General features: G+C 39.9%; 1 protein-coding gene across 7 annotated transcripts; it reads right to left on the bottom strand.

Annotated features, from left to right (window-relative positions):
- Positions 1 to 470: 470 nt before the first annotated feature.
- RBM12B (RNA binding motif protein 12B) lies at positions 471 to 9,654 on the bottom strand. 7 transcript variants are annotated; one of them, XM_044245305.1, is made up of 5 exons: positions 9,454 to 9,654; positions 8,300 to 8,346; positions 5,792 to 5,911; positions 5,655 to 5,702; positions 471 to 5,084 (listed from the first exon to the last, which is right to left on the bottom strand). In XM_044245305.1, exon 5 carries the CDS (start codon positions 5,054 to 5,056, stop codon positions 2,051 to 2,053), a length of 3,006 nt encoding a protein of 1,001 aa, XP_044101240.1. In that variant the 5' UTR covers positions 5,057 to 5,084; positions 5,655 to 5,702; positions 5,792 to 5,911; positions 8,300 to 8,346; positions 9,454 to 9,654; the 3' UTR covers positions 471 to 2,050. The 7 variants fall into 7 exon arrangements, with proteins under 7 accessions (XP_044101240.1, XP_044101241.1, XP_044101243.1 ...); XM_044245306.1 differs by lacking the exon at positions 9,454 to 9,654 and adding an exon at positions 8,783 to 9,375; XM_044245308.1 differs by lacking the exon at positions 5,792 to 5,911.
- Positions 9,655 to 17,635: the final 7,981 nt, after the last annotated feature.

The raw sequence follows: 17,635 nt of genomic DNA, 5'->3' as shown, positions 1-17,635 counted from the left end.
TCCATACATTCCCCCAAGACTGACTGATTCATCTATATAATCTGAGCATTCAAAAATATAATTTCTTCCTATTTTGATCATGTTTAGTTTACTAATTTATCATTCTAGCTATTTATAAATTTAATAGTTTAAAGAGCCATACTGATGTGCTTTTTCAAACCAAATTACCAGTTTATTCATTCTACTAGAAGTTACATTCACTAGAATTAAACACACAGAAACCTGAGTTTAAGAAGTTTAGACTTCTTAAATCACTGAAGATTCATCCAAAATGGTAGTAAATAGCTAATGCTGACAAAGTATTCTACTTCTGCTATATCCTATTATTAAGTGACTAAACTACCATATGTAAATTCAAATTTTATTCTTACTTGCTCAGGAAATAAGAAGAAATAGGAAACCTCTGGATCACAGAACTGAGAAAAATTAACCTGGTTTTATGTAAACTAAAAGGCCAAAGCCAAATCATATTTGATAAACAATTTTTAATTAGAAGTCAATATCTAATGTTACTATCCAAGAGAAGCCCTGGATACATAAAAACTTTTAAAGTTAGTTTGTCTTTTATGAACAATGAGCATACTAATTTTGTTTTTAATGCTATTTTTAAAGCAGCAATGTGTAAAGAAAATACTGGTTTACTCTTCAAAATATCTTCAGCATGATCTTACTAAAATTAGAAGTACCACTTAAAGTTAGTAGGCAAAAGTGTTAAGAGCATGAACTGGAGTCAGTGGTCTGGGTTGAAATTAGCTCCATGATTTACTAGCTATGACTTTAGGCAAGTTACCTAACCTCTAAACTTCATTATCTCACTTGCTGAAATAGATATAATAGTCCATCCTTCCTAGGGAATATTTAAACTGAGATTATGCACGTAAAGCACTTTCACTGCCTAACATACAGTAAGTACCTAATAAATGTTAGCCATTAATATATTGTGGGCTATTAAAAAAAGCCAAATCCAGTGTTTATAATATAAACGCCCACACTAAATACCGAAGAAGTCAAAATTCAGTCTCATTAAAGTCTGATTATATTTAGTTATTGAGTCTTTGGATTCAAAGTCTTGAAATTTAAAAATGAGAACCTAATAAAAACTACCAAAAAAAAAAAAAAAACAACCTACTAAAGGACTAAATTCTAAAATTCTTCCTAAAAACAAACTATATCCATTTATCAAGATTCTTCCCAGCAGAAGCCTGAATGTCCTTTATAGCTACAGTTACTTTTTGTCTTCTAAGTATTTTGAGTAAAACTTAGCAGTTTGGTTGATGAAATGTAGAGGAAACCACAGATCTACACATAGCTCTCTATGCTATTATTATAGGATGTTTGGTCCATTCTATCATAAATACTAAGATAGCTATTGAGAACTTCACAGAAGAAGCTGTAATTTTTTTTATGAATACAAGTAAAGTTAATTAGTGGTCTATACATTTGCAATATTTTATTTTTATAAAACTTTGCAAAGTTATGAACATGAAAACTTCAAGAATCTCCTAAACTTTTTACATAAGTAAACTTCAAATTCACAGTCTGTCTATTTTCAACTATTTATAATTAACGGGAGGCTAACACAGTAATGTCTTGGACAAAGAAGAGGGCATTAATTCTGCAGGCAAATAGCAATAAAAATGCTAAACCTGAACAATCAGTCACTGACCGTTTCCTTATACAGTATAAGATGTAGACTACAGACGGAAAACGAAAAGTGAATATAAAATTTATCTTCCCCAAATACAGCTCTACTATACAAGTTTTGAGGTTTACCCATGACATCAACAAAAATTAATGCACTTGTAATTTTCTCCCCCACTGTCCAAAAAAAAAAAAAAAAAGCCATATATAATTGTAAATGAGAAAGAGTGGCAGTTTGCAAGCAAAAGAAAACTAGATTCACATTCTAATATTTACATTTGTTCTACTCACAAGTCAAACTAAAATGTTCCTTTTCATTAGATCATTAAAAATAAACACTTAAAAAAAAACGAGTGCATTTTACTGCATCAATACTGTGGGGAAGTAACTATGAATTTAGAAATGCTCTCTAGAGCAAAATTAACTTAACTTTGCGAGGGCCAACTGGCCTATCATTTAGATCTTTAATAGCAGCCATAGCTTCATTATAGTTTATCATAGCAACAATGGCTTCCCCTGTAGGTAATCCTTGCTCATTATACTGTATCGAAACTGAATCAGGTATGATTCTATAACCATGGAAAAAGTCTAGAATTTCATTAACATTAGCTTTAAATGGAAGATTCATTATCTTGATAGGTGTTACTCTACCTGAACTACAATTTAATTTTGGATCAGGCATAAATCTCCCCTCAGGAAAACTTCCCATACTGCGCTTTCCAAAATCAAACTTGCCACCTTCTGGGCGACCAAAATTCACTAAAGGGCGATGACTTCTAAAGTCATCAGGTGGGTTCCTAAACTCCTCACCAGGAGGTCTAAAACTGTCAGGAAGTCTAGGGTCCTCCTCTGGAGGTTCCCTGAGGTCTTCCTCCGGGAGCCGCCTGAAGTCCTCATCAGAAGGGCATCTAAAATCTTCCTCCTGGGGGCTCCTGAAGTCCTCCTCAGGAGGATGCCTAAAGTCTTCATCAGGAGGGCCTCCGAAATCTTCATCCGGTGGGTGCCTGAAATCTTCCTCTCGGGGGCGCCTGAAATGTTCCTGGGGCGGCCGGCGGAAATGCTCCTGGGGCGGCCGGCGGAAGTGCTCCGGCGGCGGCCGGCGGAAGTGCTCCGGGGGCGGCCGACGGAAGTGCTCCGGCGGCGGCCGCCTGAAATGCTCCGGGGGCGGCCGCCTTAGGTGCTCCGGGGGCGGCCGTCTGAAGTGTTCGGGGGGTGGTCGCCTGAAATCCTCCTCGGGAGAACGCCTGAAATCCTCCTCGGGAGAACGCCTGAAATCCTCCTCGGGAGGTCGCCTGAAGTCTTCCCCTGGAAGTCGCCTGAAATCCTCCTCAGGGGGCTGCCTGAAGTCCTCCTCAAGAGGTCGTCTGAAGTCCTCTTCGGGTGGTCGTCTCCATTCCCCTTGAGGAAGCCGCCTGAAGTCTTCCTCAGGAGGCCGCCTCCAGTCCTCTTCAGGTGGCCGCCTAAAGTCTCCCTCTGGGGGTCTCCTCCAGTCCTCCTCCGGGGGCCGTCTCCAGTCCTCCTCAGGGGGTCGCCTGAAGTCCTCCTTGGGAGGCCGTCTGAAATCCTCCTCAGGTGGCCGCCTCCAGTCCTCCTCTCTAGGGTACCTGAAGTCCTCCTCCCGAGGGTACCTAAAATCCTCCTCCCAAGGGTGCCTGAAATCCTCAAGGGGCCGCCTGAAGTGTTCCTCCCGAGGGCGCCTAAAGTCATCTGGGGAGTGCCTGAAGTCCTCTGGGGAATGCCTAAAGTCTTCTGGAAGGCTCCTATCAAGCTGTCGGAAATCCGCCTGGGTTTGCCTGAAATTGTCCAGTTGCCTCAAGTCCTCTTGCTGATGCCTAAAGTTTTCAGATGGGCCAACTGAGTATATTGGTAGATCACTTGAGTCAAATGAATGGGAATGGTCATCTCTATCACATGACTGTGAATGGTCTTGCATTCTCTCAGTGGGCATCAAGGAAAAATTTACACCAAACTCCTGCATTTGTGCCTCAGATATAAGTCTTAACAATACCTCTGTCCCCAAGAATCTCCGCCGGTTTAAACGTTCAGCTTTCATGGCCTGTTCTTCTGTTTTGAATTTCACCAGTGCTTCTCCCAGACCAACTCCTTTGTCGTCATAAAGTAAGTAAATGTCCTCTTCTCCAAGAGAAAAGTCTGCAAAGAACTTTTGCACTTCCACTTTTGTAACATCAAAAGGAAAATTTCTTATATATATACACAGTTTCTGGCCAGGGTAGCCTTCTTGAGGGTATTTTTGTGAAATATGTCCAAGCCTTTCTTTCTCTATTGACACTGGTCTTTTCTTTTCATAACATTCGATGAATTTCAGCATTTGTTTTCTAGAAATAGGATCAATATGAACAGGACGATACTGTAAGACAGTCTTATGTAAACCCAGAGCAGTGTTATAGTCTTTCAGAGTTTTGAACATCACAAAGGCATATCTTGTTCTTCTTTCATCTTTATATAAAAACCTAATCTGTTCATTAGTCAGATCAGTATCTCTAAAGAAATTTCTTAAATCTCTCTTGTTAATACTTAGGGACAGATTTTTTAAGTGAACATAAAATCCAAGAGGAGAACGAGAACGTGTTCTTCTGGGAGATTTTGAATGAGATCGTTTTCGAAAATGTCGATCATTAATTCCTCTTGGTGGAGAATGTTCTTCAGTTCTCACAGGGATGTCAACCTCCTTAATTACATTACCACCAAACTCAATCCACTGTTGTTCTGAGCCTTGCATTACTTCTATGAATCTTGAACCCATAAAACTTCTATGACATTTAAGACCGCCTGAAGCATCAATACATGAAGCAAATTTTACTATGGCATCACCATTATTTCGGCCATCATGATGTTTCAAGAAAATCACGCCATCCACACACAAACCAGAGAAAAAGACACGTACATCATCTTCATTTACTAAGTAAGGCAAACCTCGCAGAAACAAGTAAGGATTCTCTGCCTTCAATGGCCGTGTCTTTCTTGGCCTTAAATCACCATGTCCTGTACCATTAGTATGAAACCCAGCATCTTGATTAATTGGAGAGCCATATCCAGAATTACTTGCTTCTTCTTTAATAGCCTCAACAAAGTTAGACAAGCTGCCAGCCCCCGACGCCCCAGATCCTGGTCGCTCTCTTCCTATGCGATCAGTTCTTTTCATTTCTATAGTCTTCTGCATTTCTGCCTTACTACTAAGAAAGAGCTCTACAGATGAATCCTTGATAAACCCTCCTGAACGACTTATGGCACGTCTTGCATCTTCATCTGTTGCAAAAATAATAAAAGCCTCCCCAATTTCCCCTCCAATTATATGCACTCCTCCATCAGGAATAGTCAATCCCGTGAAGAAGTGACGAATATCCACAGGCCCCGCAATAAAAGGAAGCCCCAGTAAACGGATGACTACAGCCATGCTGAGCTCAAACCACAGCAATAATGACCTGCAGACAGAAAGGTACACATAATAGCAAGTCTTATTTTTGAAGTACCTTATCCCAGACTAAACTTAATAATTATTTGGTTCCTACCTTCTTCAGCATTTATAAATGAAAACAAGGTACGAGTTCACAAAAAATAAACTATGTCTAATTTCTTAAAGAATAAACCTTCTCCCATCTAAACATACAAATAAACCAACTATTTCAAAGATCTTTCATATCACCTATCCTATACAATATGAGCATCAAAAATATCAACTCTTCTTTGTAAGTCTGCCAAGCACTGCTTCACAACAAGACCAAACTATTTTTCACTTAGAAGCGTATCTTCTACTGAAGCATAAGAGAGAGCTTCGCGGGTTAAGGAATTTTACCAACCAAAATGAGTTTTACATATTCAAAAAGCCATCTATGGTCAGTATATAATTTTTGCTTATGATAATAAACGGTCTACCACTAGTCCATTACTGGCCAGAGGTAAAGTACAGAAACCACGTGTACCTACATGTCCTACTCTACTTTACATTTTTTTGTCAAGCTTCTGTGAAAAGCCTTAAGCTCTGAATATCTTACCTTTTTAAAATTTCTTGGAGACCTGTTAATTCTGTAAAAGCAACTTAACTGTGGAAAGAAAATGAAATATAATTAATCCTCGGACCCTGTAATTGATCTTAAACAACGCCAGATTAGGATATTCACTTCAGAATTACCTATTAAAAGTGAAGCAATAATAGGAACCACAACTATGGGCATTACAAAATGGTCTTCTTTGTTCCAGAGGAAATTAATCATCCATCAGCAAAAACGAAGTACAAATTCCAAGTAGACATCTGCAAATTATTTTAAAACAAAAAAATTTCTGGAAATTAAACAGCTCCTTGATTGGAAGTAGCACAAGGAAAAGGGTGATAGAAATGTTATACATTTTGATTAGAGTTGGTTATATGGGTATAAACTTATCAAAACTAAAGGAGCACTATTCTTAAGGTCTGTGCATTTCATGGTATATAAATTTTACATCCACTTTTTAAAAAAGGGCAGCTGTTCTACATGTAAAATGACAATTTAAAGTTACCAAAAATTCCCCAAAAGCCTATCACTTCCACTCAGGAAAAGAAAGACCAAACACCTAGCTCATTAAGTCCAACTCTCTTGCAATTTTCCTCCCTTTTAAAATGTAAGACCAAATCAAACTAGTAAGGCAACAATTCAAAATGATACAATAAATGAACAAGACACTAATGTTTTGAATTCAAAAACCAATATTTAAAGCAATATATCCAAACCAATGACTACCCCTTTGGATACAACTTTAAATTCTACACATACAGCTCACACTTTCAAACATGGAACCAAGTCTCCGGATTCTAATATAATTAAGGCAAATACTAAAATACCCCTAAAATTGGGGCACCTGGGTAGCTCAGTCGGTTAAGCATTTACTCTTGGTTTCAGCCCAGGTCATGATCTCAGGGTCGTAAGATCAAGCCCCTCATTGAGCTCTATGCTCAGCATGCAGTCAGCTTGCATTCTCTCTCCCTCTGCCTCTCCCCACTGCTCTCTCTCTAATAAATAAAATCCTTAAAAAGAAAATAAAATACTTCTAAAACAAACTAACAAAAAAATCTCAGCTACTACTTCTCATCTTAAACTCCTAAAACAATTACTATTAAAATTCACCTTAAGCCAAATAGAGTGTTCCAATATAGAATCTTACTATGCTAACAAGTTTATTCTATTTCAAACAGTCCTGCATTGAGAAAATCCAAATGACATATAGAAAATAGAATAAAAGCACATTTATTTAGAATGTTTAGGTATTATCAGTATTAACTGCTGAAAAATTTTAACTTAGTATTTCCTTAAGGAAATTTATATCTAATATTTTCAGAGATATCCAAAGTAACAATATGCAATACAGTCTTAATAAGTCTTTAAGAGGTGCTAAATAATTATAAATGTTTTTGATGTGCCAATAAATGTTGCTTTAATTCAGTATTTACACTTAAGTATCACTCTTCCACAAAGTGTGGTCCAAAGACATATTCTTTGAAGTCTGCAAGGTTTATTTTCCTTTGAAAATGGCCCAATGATTCAACTTTTTAAACTACAAGCTAAACTAACAAAGATATCAAGAAATTGCTTGGCATATTCTACATCTGAATTACCAATGCCAAATTGGTACTGAAATATTAATGACATTTATTATTAAAATATTTACATGAGAGGCACCTGGTTGGCTCAATCTTTAAGCATCTGCTTTGGCTCAGGTCATGATCCCAGGTCGAGCCTCGCATTGCCCCGCGTCGGGCTCCCTGCTCTGCAGGAAGCATGCTTGTCCCTCTCCCACTCCCCCTGCTTGTGTTCCTTCTCTCCCTGTGTATCTCTCGGTTAAATAAATAAATAAATCTTTTAAAAATATATATTTACATGATACACGTGTCGGGGCAGAGGTATATGGGAAATTTATGTATCTTCTGCTCCATACTGCTGTTAACCTAAAAAACTGCTCTAAAAAATGGTCTATTTAAAAAAATACGTGCACAGTACCAAAAATAAAAAATGAGTACAAGCCTGTTTCCTTCAATAAACCAATATCCACACCAACATTTAAAAAACTATAAACGGCTTCTAGAATAGTCCCCACTAAAGTTTCAAGATTCCTTCCTATGCAAACTGACTTAGCTCCTTTATTTTTTTATATTTTAGAAAATAAGATACACACCATTTTCTCTCTCCTAAACTTTTTCAAAGATTTAAAAGGGATTTGCCTTGAGAACATAAATATATCTACAAGATACTTAGGGATGTTTGAAGGAATATGTCAAATTCAAAAAATTTCAAAATTTCTTATTCTCCCTTGCTTACAAACAGTATTTTAAATAGTTCCATGAGTACAAATCTCATGATTCCTATCTCATGTCCAAACAGACAATATAAAATATTTTTAATTTGTCACGTATAACTAACACCTAACTTTTCTGCCCTTTGGATGGGAAGGAAATGTACTATTTTCTCTCTCAACGACACAGCTGAGAGACCACCTATAAGAGACCAGTTCTCAAAATGAGCACTTTTCCTGTGGTTCCATGTTATTTCCTTAAGCAAACTCCTCAGCAGTTCTACCCTTAGTACATTACACAAAAATCGAAATACACAAAATACCCGAAGGTCACTGCACTTAAAATTTTTTCTACTTATGAAGGCAACACACTTACTCTTTTGACTGTGTTGATTTAAAGACCATGATGTTAGAACTTCTAACCTACGAAAAGATAGAAGTGAGTCCTTAAAAACTCCTTTAAGGGCAAGTCACTGAAATTTATAAGTTCATTTTAAATAATCTTGCTGATTTTATCCAGGATTCATCCCACTTGATCACCATTAACCACTAAACAATACAAAATATGCATCTTCTAATCAAGTCTGAAGGGCACAAGAGACTAAGTTTAAATAGGTATAATTATCTCAGACCTATCTGATTTTAACTAGCAAATAACAAGTCATTTTCCAGATATGGTGGGGGAAAGAAAATGACTGTTCCTTAAACCCCAAAGTTATGATGAAATTCTAAACACAGGAGTTTCCCCTGCAGAAAATAATCTGGCCCAGTCCGCAATTATTCTTTATGAAGATCTGCCTTTTATCATTTTATAATGTAGATGGTTAAAATAAAAACCAAAGGTATGACGACACAGAACCATAATCCTTAACAGGAACTGGAAATGAAGACGAATCCACACGGCACAGGATTTCCCATAATATCCATCATCCTCAAATGGGGATCATCCGAAGGCATTGCTTCTATAGCCCAAAGCCTTTGTCCATACTCCCAGGGGTCACAGCTTCCTTCTTTCGCGCCAGGCCAAAGTTGCTACGTGGGATCCGATGCTGTCGCCAGACCTTCAGCCACAATCCGCCTTCAAATTAACCTGGACCGCCCAACCTCCGTGCCTTTCCGTTACGCAGTCCCAAGGGCAAACATTCCACCCTAACTCGCCACACGGTGTACTGCCCCATACCTAACTCAAACACTTTGGGCCACTCTCATGCCTAACGAGCTGGGCCTTCAGCGCTTTTCTGCCACCACTGACTACGATGACATAGCAAAGAAAAAAAAAAATACCTATGAAATCCTTCGATATCTTCACTCTTAAGAAAACTGGGCAGCGCGCACACAACACCACATGGGGACTGACGGGAGAGTCAGTGTTTAGCAAGGAATGAGGGTGCCCTAACGGCAGAAGCTACGCTAGCTCCTGGCGCGGCTGCGGGCCCCGCCTTTCCCTGTTCTTCCGTCCCCATCGCCAAACCCCTCCCCACCCCCGACGCCCGAAGGGTAACTGCTTCGCACTTGGTAATAAACACACACCACTGCTGCCGAGTCGGACACACAAGGCCGGAGTCGGGGGACACTCTTCGTCGCAGCAGCCTGCCCAGGTGGAGCCCTCAGTGAGCCTAGAAGAAGATGGCGCCCACTCTCCCCTCCGCTCCGGACAAACGGACGTACAGTTTGTCTGCCCATGCGCTCTCCAGGCGTAACCCACCACCCCGGCGCCCCGGCCACGTTTGCGCAGGCGTCTTGACGCTCACCCGCTTCCCGTTGTCAGGGGAAGGGAGGCGGAGCCCACGAGCGCGCCGTCCCGCCCTGGGTTTGGTGAGCTTCTGCGCATGCTCAGATTCCATCCAATCCGGGAGTCTCCACCAAAGAGAGGCGATATTCCTAGACAAAGTTCGGAGTCGACTCGTTGTGGTAATGAGAAGCTTCCACAAATAACTCCTGAGGTTATTTGTTGCACAAACGTTCGTGATTTCCAGGAGTTAAGGAAGGAGATACAAAAGCAAAGAAAAGCTGACGATTTCTTTCTGTCTTCAGCTCTCCAGTTATCGTGTGGCGCAAGCATCTTCTGAAAGGCTCTTTATAAAATCTAAAAGGGGATTAAAAATGTTTTATTGCCTTAGCTGTTTGGCAGATACGATGCCAACACCCAGGGAGCTTAATAAATGCATGCCTATTTATATTAAATTATGCCGAATTTATAGACACTAGGAACTTTACGAAGCAATTTTTTTTGTTTGTTGTTCCTACTTTCTAGTTTTTTGAAACATGAGACAGACCAATCTTGAAAAAATGGTAAGTGAAAAGCACAATTACAGAAATGTTCTGTGATGCCGGCTACGTAATGGGTGGTGAGCAACCTTATGTTTGATTTCATTTTTTTGCAAATAAAGCAGCGTACCAGTTTTCATTTTTTTGCAAATAAAGCAGACCACCAGTTTTATAACTACATGATGTATTGATGGGTGGAGTCAAAGCTCCCTAAGAAAGCAGAAACGATATCTTTAAAATACTTTAGAGATGAAAAAAATGAATTTTCGATCTCTCTGGTATGTGGTTCTCAGTTAAAGGGTACCTGGAAACATTCTCACCTACATTAACAAAAATAATAACTATCATTTATTGAGCACTTACTATAAGGCTAGTCCGAACAAGTGTGCTTAGATCAGACTGCCTCTTTGGGACAAGATTAGACAGGTATTGCCAGCTTTTTTTACTGTTTTGGGATGACTAGCCCCTTCTACTCACACAGATTTTCTCCACAAACAAGACACTATAGTGAATGCCTGTCTTTTATAGTCTGCCTTCTGCCTTACTCAGATAACAATACCATTACAATCAAAGCTAGAAAATTCCAGCAGAAGTAATTGGGTTTAATTACATGGTATTCTGGTTATTGAATAGCTCTTGAACCTTTAGTATGTCGACATGGAAACCTAGTCATTTTAGAGAACAGAAAGAAAAGTAAGTTTCTGGAACAACAAAACCAAAGAGTATCCTAAAATATGGTAACCACACTGAGCCATGAGCATTCCATGGCTCTGCCTGGGCATTTAGCCTCTCCAAGCTTTTTGCCACATCTACATGACTTCCTACCCTCCTGAATGATTTTGATATCAGATGGTTTTTAGCTACCCTTCTAAGCTCTTCAACAACCACAATAAAAGTCTCTGTCACTGGGGTGCCTGGGTGGCTCAGTGGGTTAAAGCCTCTACTTTCAGCTCAGGTCCTGATTTCAGGGTCCTGGGATCAAGCCCTGCATCGGGTTCTCTGCTCAGCAGGGAGCCTGCTTCCCTTCCTCTCTCTCTGCCTGCCTCTCTGCCTACCTGTGATCTCTGACTGTCAAATAAATAAAATCTTTAAAAAACAAACTAACGGGGCGCCTGGATGGCTCAGTGGGTTAAGCCGCTGCCTTCGGCTCGGGTCATGATCTCAGGGTCCTGGGATCGAGTCCCACGTCGGGCTCTCTGCTCAGCAGGGAGCCTGCTTCCCTCTCTCTCTGCCTGCCTCTCCATCTACTTGTGATTTCTCTCTGTCAAATAAATAAATAAAATCTTTAAAAAAAATAAAATAAAAAACTAACAAACAAAAAACCTCTGTCACTTGGTCTTCAGAGTTCCTTGATTTTCTCAATTTCAAGGACCTTTACTCCTCTTGCACACGTTGATTTCCATTCAATTCCACTGGCATTTATTGAGCACAGACTGTGTATCAAGCACCTTGCCAAGGCTCCTGAGAGACTGGGGTGAAGAACTCGCAGTCCCTTTTTCTCAGGATGCTTACACTATAGCAGAAAAGACAGGGCACATGCCATCACACACAGGAGGACATGTAGAGCATGGAGATTAAGAACTGGGTTTCTCAGTCAGGCAGATCCAAGTTCAAATCTCAGCTCTGCCATTTCATGACCGTGAATGAGTTCCTTATCCTTAAACTATTCCATTTGTAGGGTGAAGATAACAGTACCCACCATTCAGGGCCATTTTTGAGGACTAAATGATACAATGCTTGTAATTCCAAAGACAATGTAAGAAGAAAACCAAAGAGTAAAATAAAATAATGTAGAAGGTTTTGTGTTGGAAGTCTCCTGCAGGCAGTCTTTCAGCCCCCACTCAGCTGCACAAGAATAAGCCTTGAGTCTGGAACCCTTCCTTATCAAGAGTTAAAGAGCCCACACAGACTGCACCTGGCCTGTCACCTTATGTGGGAATATCCTTCCTTGTTTTGGGCTCACTAAGTACTCTTGTCTGTGTTTCAAAAACATCTATTATATGTCACTTGGTCAACCCACTGTTGTATCTGTCCCCTGAGGAGAGGGACCAGGTTGCTTCCACTGCAGCATGAGAGGGGTGTGGCACCTAGGCCAGTTGCCTTGTGTCAGTGGCCAGGAGAGACCCACTGGCCACCGGGGACTGACACCTGTTGAAACTGATCCTGCTGTCTCTTTTCTATGTAAGTAAAGTGTTGTGGCAAATTTTTTACTTAGTGACTCCAAACTCAAGATGCAATGGGTAGAAATGTCTGGAGTCCTCCATGAGACTGGTTACTGATGCATGTAACAAAAAAATTTTGTGGACACAAAAAATTCTGTCTCATGACTGGCTAGTGCCTACTCCAGGCTTAACCCACATTACATTGGTCCTCTGCCCCCTTTGCAGGCATCAAGTGAGAGAAGACAGCATTGAGATCCCCTCAGAGTTTAGAAGATGGTAATAAATTAGAGAATGAAGGAATGAAGCAAGTTTTGATTTAATCTTTTCCATTCCTGCAAATTGAATTAAATGACAATGTATAATGCAGAACTCCAGATGCTAAGAGACAATGGGGAACAAAATTGGACATGGTTCTTGCTCTCATAAATCTGGTCATACAGGAAAGGACAGGAAAACTAGTGAGAATTATTCAACTGAATGTGAATTTATAGCAGGGACAAGAGCTATAAAAGGGAAATGCATGATGCTGTGAGAGTATTTTATAAGAGGGCCTGGCCTGATCACAAAAGGTAGGAGGAGTTTCTTAAAGAAGTGACAGATGAGTTGGGAAGAAAAGGGTGAGTTAACAAAGTAAATAGAAATTCCCAGGGAGGGGGAGGAAAGAGGGGTGGTTCATGCAGAGAGGTGCACTGGCTTAGCAGAATTTAGAAAACCAAAAGAAGACCAATGCAGGCAGAATGCATGAGAGTGCACAGGACAGTGAATGGACGAAGGAAGAATCAGACCCTGCTGGGAGTTGGGGTTCATGCTCAAGACTTTGAGCTTCCCCTTGGAAAAAACAATGAACTATTTTAAGCAGAGAGGTGATATATTAGACTTGCATTTCAAAAGATTACTCAGGCTGAGGTTTGGAGAATGGATTAGAGGGTGGCAAGAGTATGTGTATGAGAACAGGTTAACAGGTTTTTTTGATTTCCAGTTTAAGGTGACAGTTTGAATACAGGTGTTTACTCCCATTCCTTCCAGAAATCCTAATGATAGAATAGGAACTTTTGAAAGAAGCAAAAACTGATGCAAATGAAGATAACAAGAGTAGGAGGCAGCAGTGATAAAAACTTTGTGAGCAGGAAACAGATGGATAGGTCCTAAGTTCTTTTGTGAATCCAGGAGAGCTGAATCTTAAATTGACAGAAAAGGTAAGAAGCAATCTGATGTGCACCAAATAAGTCCTAAAGGCCTTAGAAGCCCTCAGTATCTTTTGCTGGGGAAGGAGGTGAAAAACAGTTAGCTGAACATTAATTTGTAAAGCACTAAAGACAGGCACTTAAGACTCCTTCTTTCTGGTAACAAGAAACCTGTGTCTCCCCCACTAGAGCAGAAGACTGAAAGCTTATTCCCTGGAGAAAGTCTGACTAGGGGACAATGGGTACAAATGAGATCAGGGGTTCTATTATATAAAAGAAAGACAGTATGTAAATGATGAAACTAAATGATAAAACTCACACCCTCTTTCCCCACTAAACTGGGCAGCCAGGCTTTTCTTTCTGGGGAATCTGATCAGCACTACAAGAGAGAAGAAAGAAAAAATACTGACATGGGGGGATGCCCGAAGAAAGCCCAGGCAAATCACGGTACACATTGTAGCCCAGTCAAGGAGCCCCACCTGTCCTTCCTTCACTTGGTATTAGCCAAAAGGCTGAGAAGCGATTCCCGCTTGTCCTTAAGCTTCCTATTAGCTTTTTTTTTTTCAAGATTTTATATTTATTTATTTGACAGAGAGAGAGATCACAAGTAGGCAGAGCAGCAGGCAGAGAGAGCGGGGGGAAGCAGGTTCCCCGCCAAGCAGAGAGCCGGATGCAGGGCTGCATCCCAGGACCCCGAGATCATTACCAGAGATCACCACTGAGGCGCCCCCTAGAGCTTCCTATTATCTTTTAAGTGTGCCCCACTATAATATGCATACATTACATATATGAACATACATATACATAGATATAATACACATATACATAAATAACAAAAACAAAAAACATAACTGAAAAAACAGAGATTGTGCAGAGAGAAGAAAACTTTGAAACACTGTCAGTTAATGTCCTCAAAGAGCTAAAATATTGCATTCATGAATACCGGGATGTTATAAATGAGATATAGTCAGAAAATAAAAAAGCTCTTAGAAATTGATTAATAAGGGGCGCCTGGGTGGCTCAGTGGGTAAGCTGCTGCCTTCAGCTCAGGTCATAATCTCAGGGTCCTGGGATCGAGTCCCACATCGGGCTCTCTGCTTGGCAGGGATCCTGCTTCCCTCTCTCTGCCTGCCTCTCTGTCTACTTGTGATCTCTCTCTGTCAAATAAATAAATAAAATCTTAAAAAAAAGAAATTGATTAATAATAGTGGAAATGAAAAATTCAAGTGAATGTTTGACAGAAAAATCTTGGAAAATTTTCCAGAAAGTAGAGCAAAACAAAATAAATGGAAAAAATAATATAAGAAAATAAGCAAAATAGTCTAGGAGGTCCAATATCTGAAAATAGGGCATCTGGAAAGAGGGAATAGGAAAAATGAAAGATATTCAAAGGAACCATTAAAATCAACAAGTGCTCAACAAAAAGAAGACAATGACACAACCCTGGGGTGCCTGGGTGGCTCAGTGGTGTCTGACTCTTGGTTTTGCCTCAGATCATGATCTCAGGGTTGTAAGCCGGGGCCCCACATCGGAGTCTACTTGAGATCCTGCCCCTTTGTCCCCTGACCCCTCAAATCATGCACATGCTTTCTCTCACTTTCTCTCAAATAAATACAATAAAATAGAAAAAGGCATTGAAATACTCCAAGACACAACACTGTAAAATTAAGAAAAATGAATACAGAGGAACAACCTTAAGACTTCCAGAAGGTAAAAAACAAATTTAAACACAAAAGAGTCAAAATGGAAGATTTTTCAATGGCCATGTAGGAAAAAAAAAAAAAAGCAGTTTTTTTTTTTTAAGATTTTATTTATTTATTTATTTGTTTGTTTGACAGATAGAGATCACAAGTAGGCAGAGAGGCAAGCAGAGAGAGAGAGGAGGAAACAGGCTCCCTGCTGAGCAGAGAGCCCGATGAGGGGCTTAATGTGGGGCTCGATCCCAGGAACCTGGGATCATGACCCAAGCCGGAGGCAGAGGCTTTAACCCTCTGAGCCACACAGGCGCCCCTAGTTTTTCTTTTTAAATTGTGATCTCTCTCTGTCAAATATATAAATAAAATCTTAAAATAAATAAATAAATACACCTCCAAAATTCTGAGGGGTATTTCCAAACTAGAACTTCATACCCAAGAAAACTATTAAGTAACTGTGAGGGAAGAATAAAGATACTTGCAAATATGCAGGTCTCAAAATTTTACATCTTATGCATCTTTTTTCAGGAAGTTGATGAAGTATTTACTCTATCCAAAAAAGGAAGTAAACCACGAAAGAAGAGAATATGCAATACACTTAACTTGAGATCTCTCTTAAACACTCCACTTTCCCCTTCCAGTTTAATAGATTGCATAGTCTTTTCATTCTTGGTTTATGTGTTTAAGAGCATAGATGCCTGAGGGGCACCTGGGTGGCTTCTCAGTTAAGGGTCTCCCTTCAGCTCAGGTCATGATTTCAGAGTCTTACGATCCAAGTTCCATGTTGGGTTCCCTGCTCAGTGGGGAGTTATCAGCTTTTCCTCTCCCTCTACCCCAACCGCAAGCCACCCATACAGTATGCATGCAAGCATGTACACGTTCTCAAGTGATTGAATAATATCTTTAAAAAAAATAGATGCCTGAGGCAACTGAAGCAAAAATAAACAAGTTGGGCTACATCAGATTAAAAAGCTTCTGCATAGCAAAGAAAACCATCAACAAAATGAAAAGGCAAACTACTAAAATAGGTGAAAACACATACAAATCATGTATCTCATAAAGGGTTAATATACAAAATATATACACAACTATTACAACTCAACAGCAAAGAAACAATCTGATCAGAAAGGGGGCAGAAGGTTTGGATAGACATTTTTCCAAAGAAAACATACAAATGGTCAATAGGTACATGAAAATGTACTCAACATCACCAATCATTAGGGAAATACAAATCAAAAACCACCTGGGTGGCTCAGTTGGTTAAGTGTCTGCCTTCAGCTGGGGTCATGATCTTGGGGTCCTTGGATCGAGCCCCAATCAGGTTCCCTGTTCAGTGGGAAGTCTGCGTCTTCCTCTCCCTCTGCCTGCCACTCCCCCTGCTTGTGCTCTCTCTCTCTCTCTTCGTCAAATAAATGGATAAAATCTTAAAAAAAAAAACCACAATGAAATCTTACCTCATACCTGTTAGACGGGTTATTATAAAAAATAAAACAAGTTTTGGTGAGGATGTGAAGAAAAGGAAACCTTTGTGTGCTGTTGGTGAGAATTTAAATGGGTACAACCATCACGGAACCTTCCACGGAGGTTCCTCTCAAAACCAAAAAGAGAACTATTATATGATCCAGCAATTCTACTTCTGGGTATTTATCTGAAGAAGATGAAAACACTAACTCAAAAAGATATGTGCACCCTCACACTTATTGTAACATTATTTATAGTAACCAAGATATGGAAACATTGGAAACAACCTAAGTGTTCATTAATGGATGAATGGATAAAGAAAATGTGATTATATGCACATACATAGGAATATTATTCAGTCATAAAAAAGAATACAATCTTGCCATTTGCAACAACATGGATGGACCTTGAGGCATTACACTAAGTACTTAGAAATAAGTCTGACAAATTAAAAATAGAGCTTCCCTATGACCCTGAAATTGTACTCCTGGGTATTTACCCCAAAGATACAGACGTAGTGAAAAGAAGGGCCATCTGTACCCCAATGTTTATAGCAGCAATGGCCACAGTCGCCAAACTATGGAAAGAACCAAGATGCCCTTCAACGGATGAATGGATAAGGAAGATGTGGTCCATATACACTATGGAGTATTATGCCTCCATCAGAAAGGATGAATACCCAACTTTTGTAGCAACATGGACGGGACTGGAAGAGATTATGCTGAGTGAAATAAGTCAAACAGAGAGAGTCAATTATCATATGGTTTCACTTATTTGTGGAGCATAACAAATAGCATGGAGGACAAGGAGTGTTAGAGAGGAGTAGGGAATTTGGGTAAATTGGAAGGGGAGGTGAACCATGAGAGACTATGGACTCTGAAAAACAGTCTGAGGGGTTTGAAGTGGCGGGGGAGTGGGAGGTTCGGGTACCAGGTGGTGGGTA

Source organism: Neovison vison, chromosome 4, assembly GCF_020171115.1.
Source record: "Neovison vison isolate M4711 chromosome 4, ASM_NN_V1, whole genome shotgun sequence".
In the NCBI taxonomy this organism is placed as follows: domain Eukaryota; kingdom Metazoa; phylum Chordata; class Mammalia; order Carnivora; family Mustelidae; genus Neogale; species Neogale vison.
Note: the sequence above shows the minus strand (reverse complement) of the source record. Positions and strands in the feature narration are given on the sequence as shown.

What these genes read in the sequence shown, in the direction of transcription:
- RBM12B (XM_044245305.1), bottom strand. Translation starts at nt 5,056, where the DNA reads ATGGCTGTAGTCATCCGTTTACTGGGGCTTCCTTTTATTGCGGGGCCT.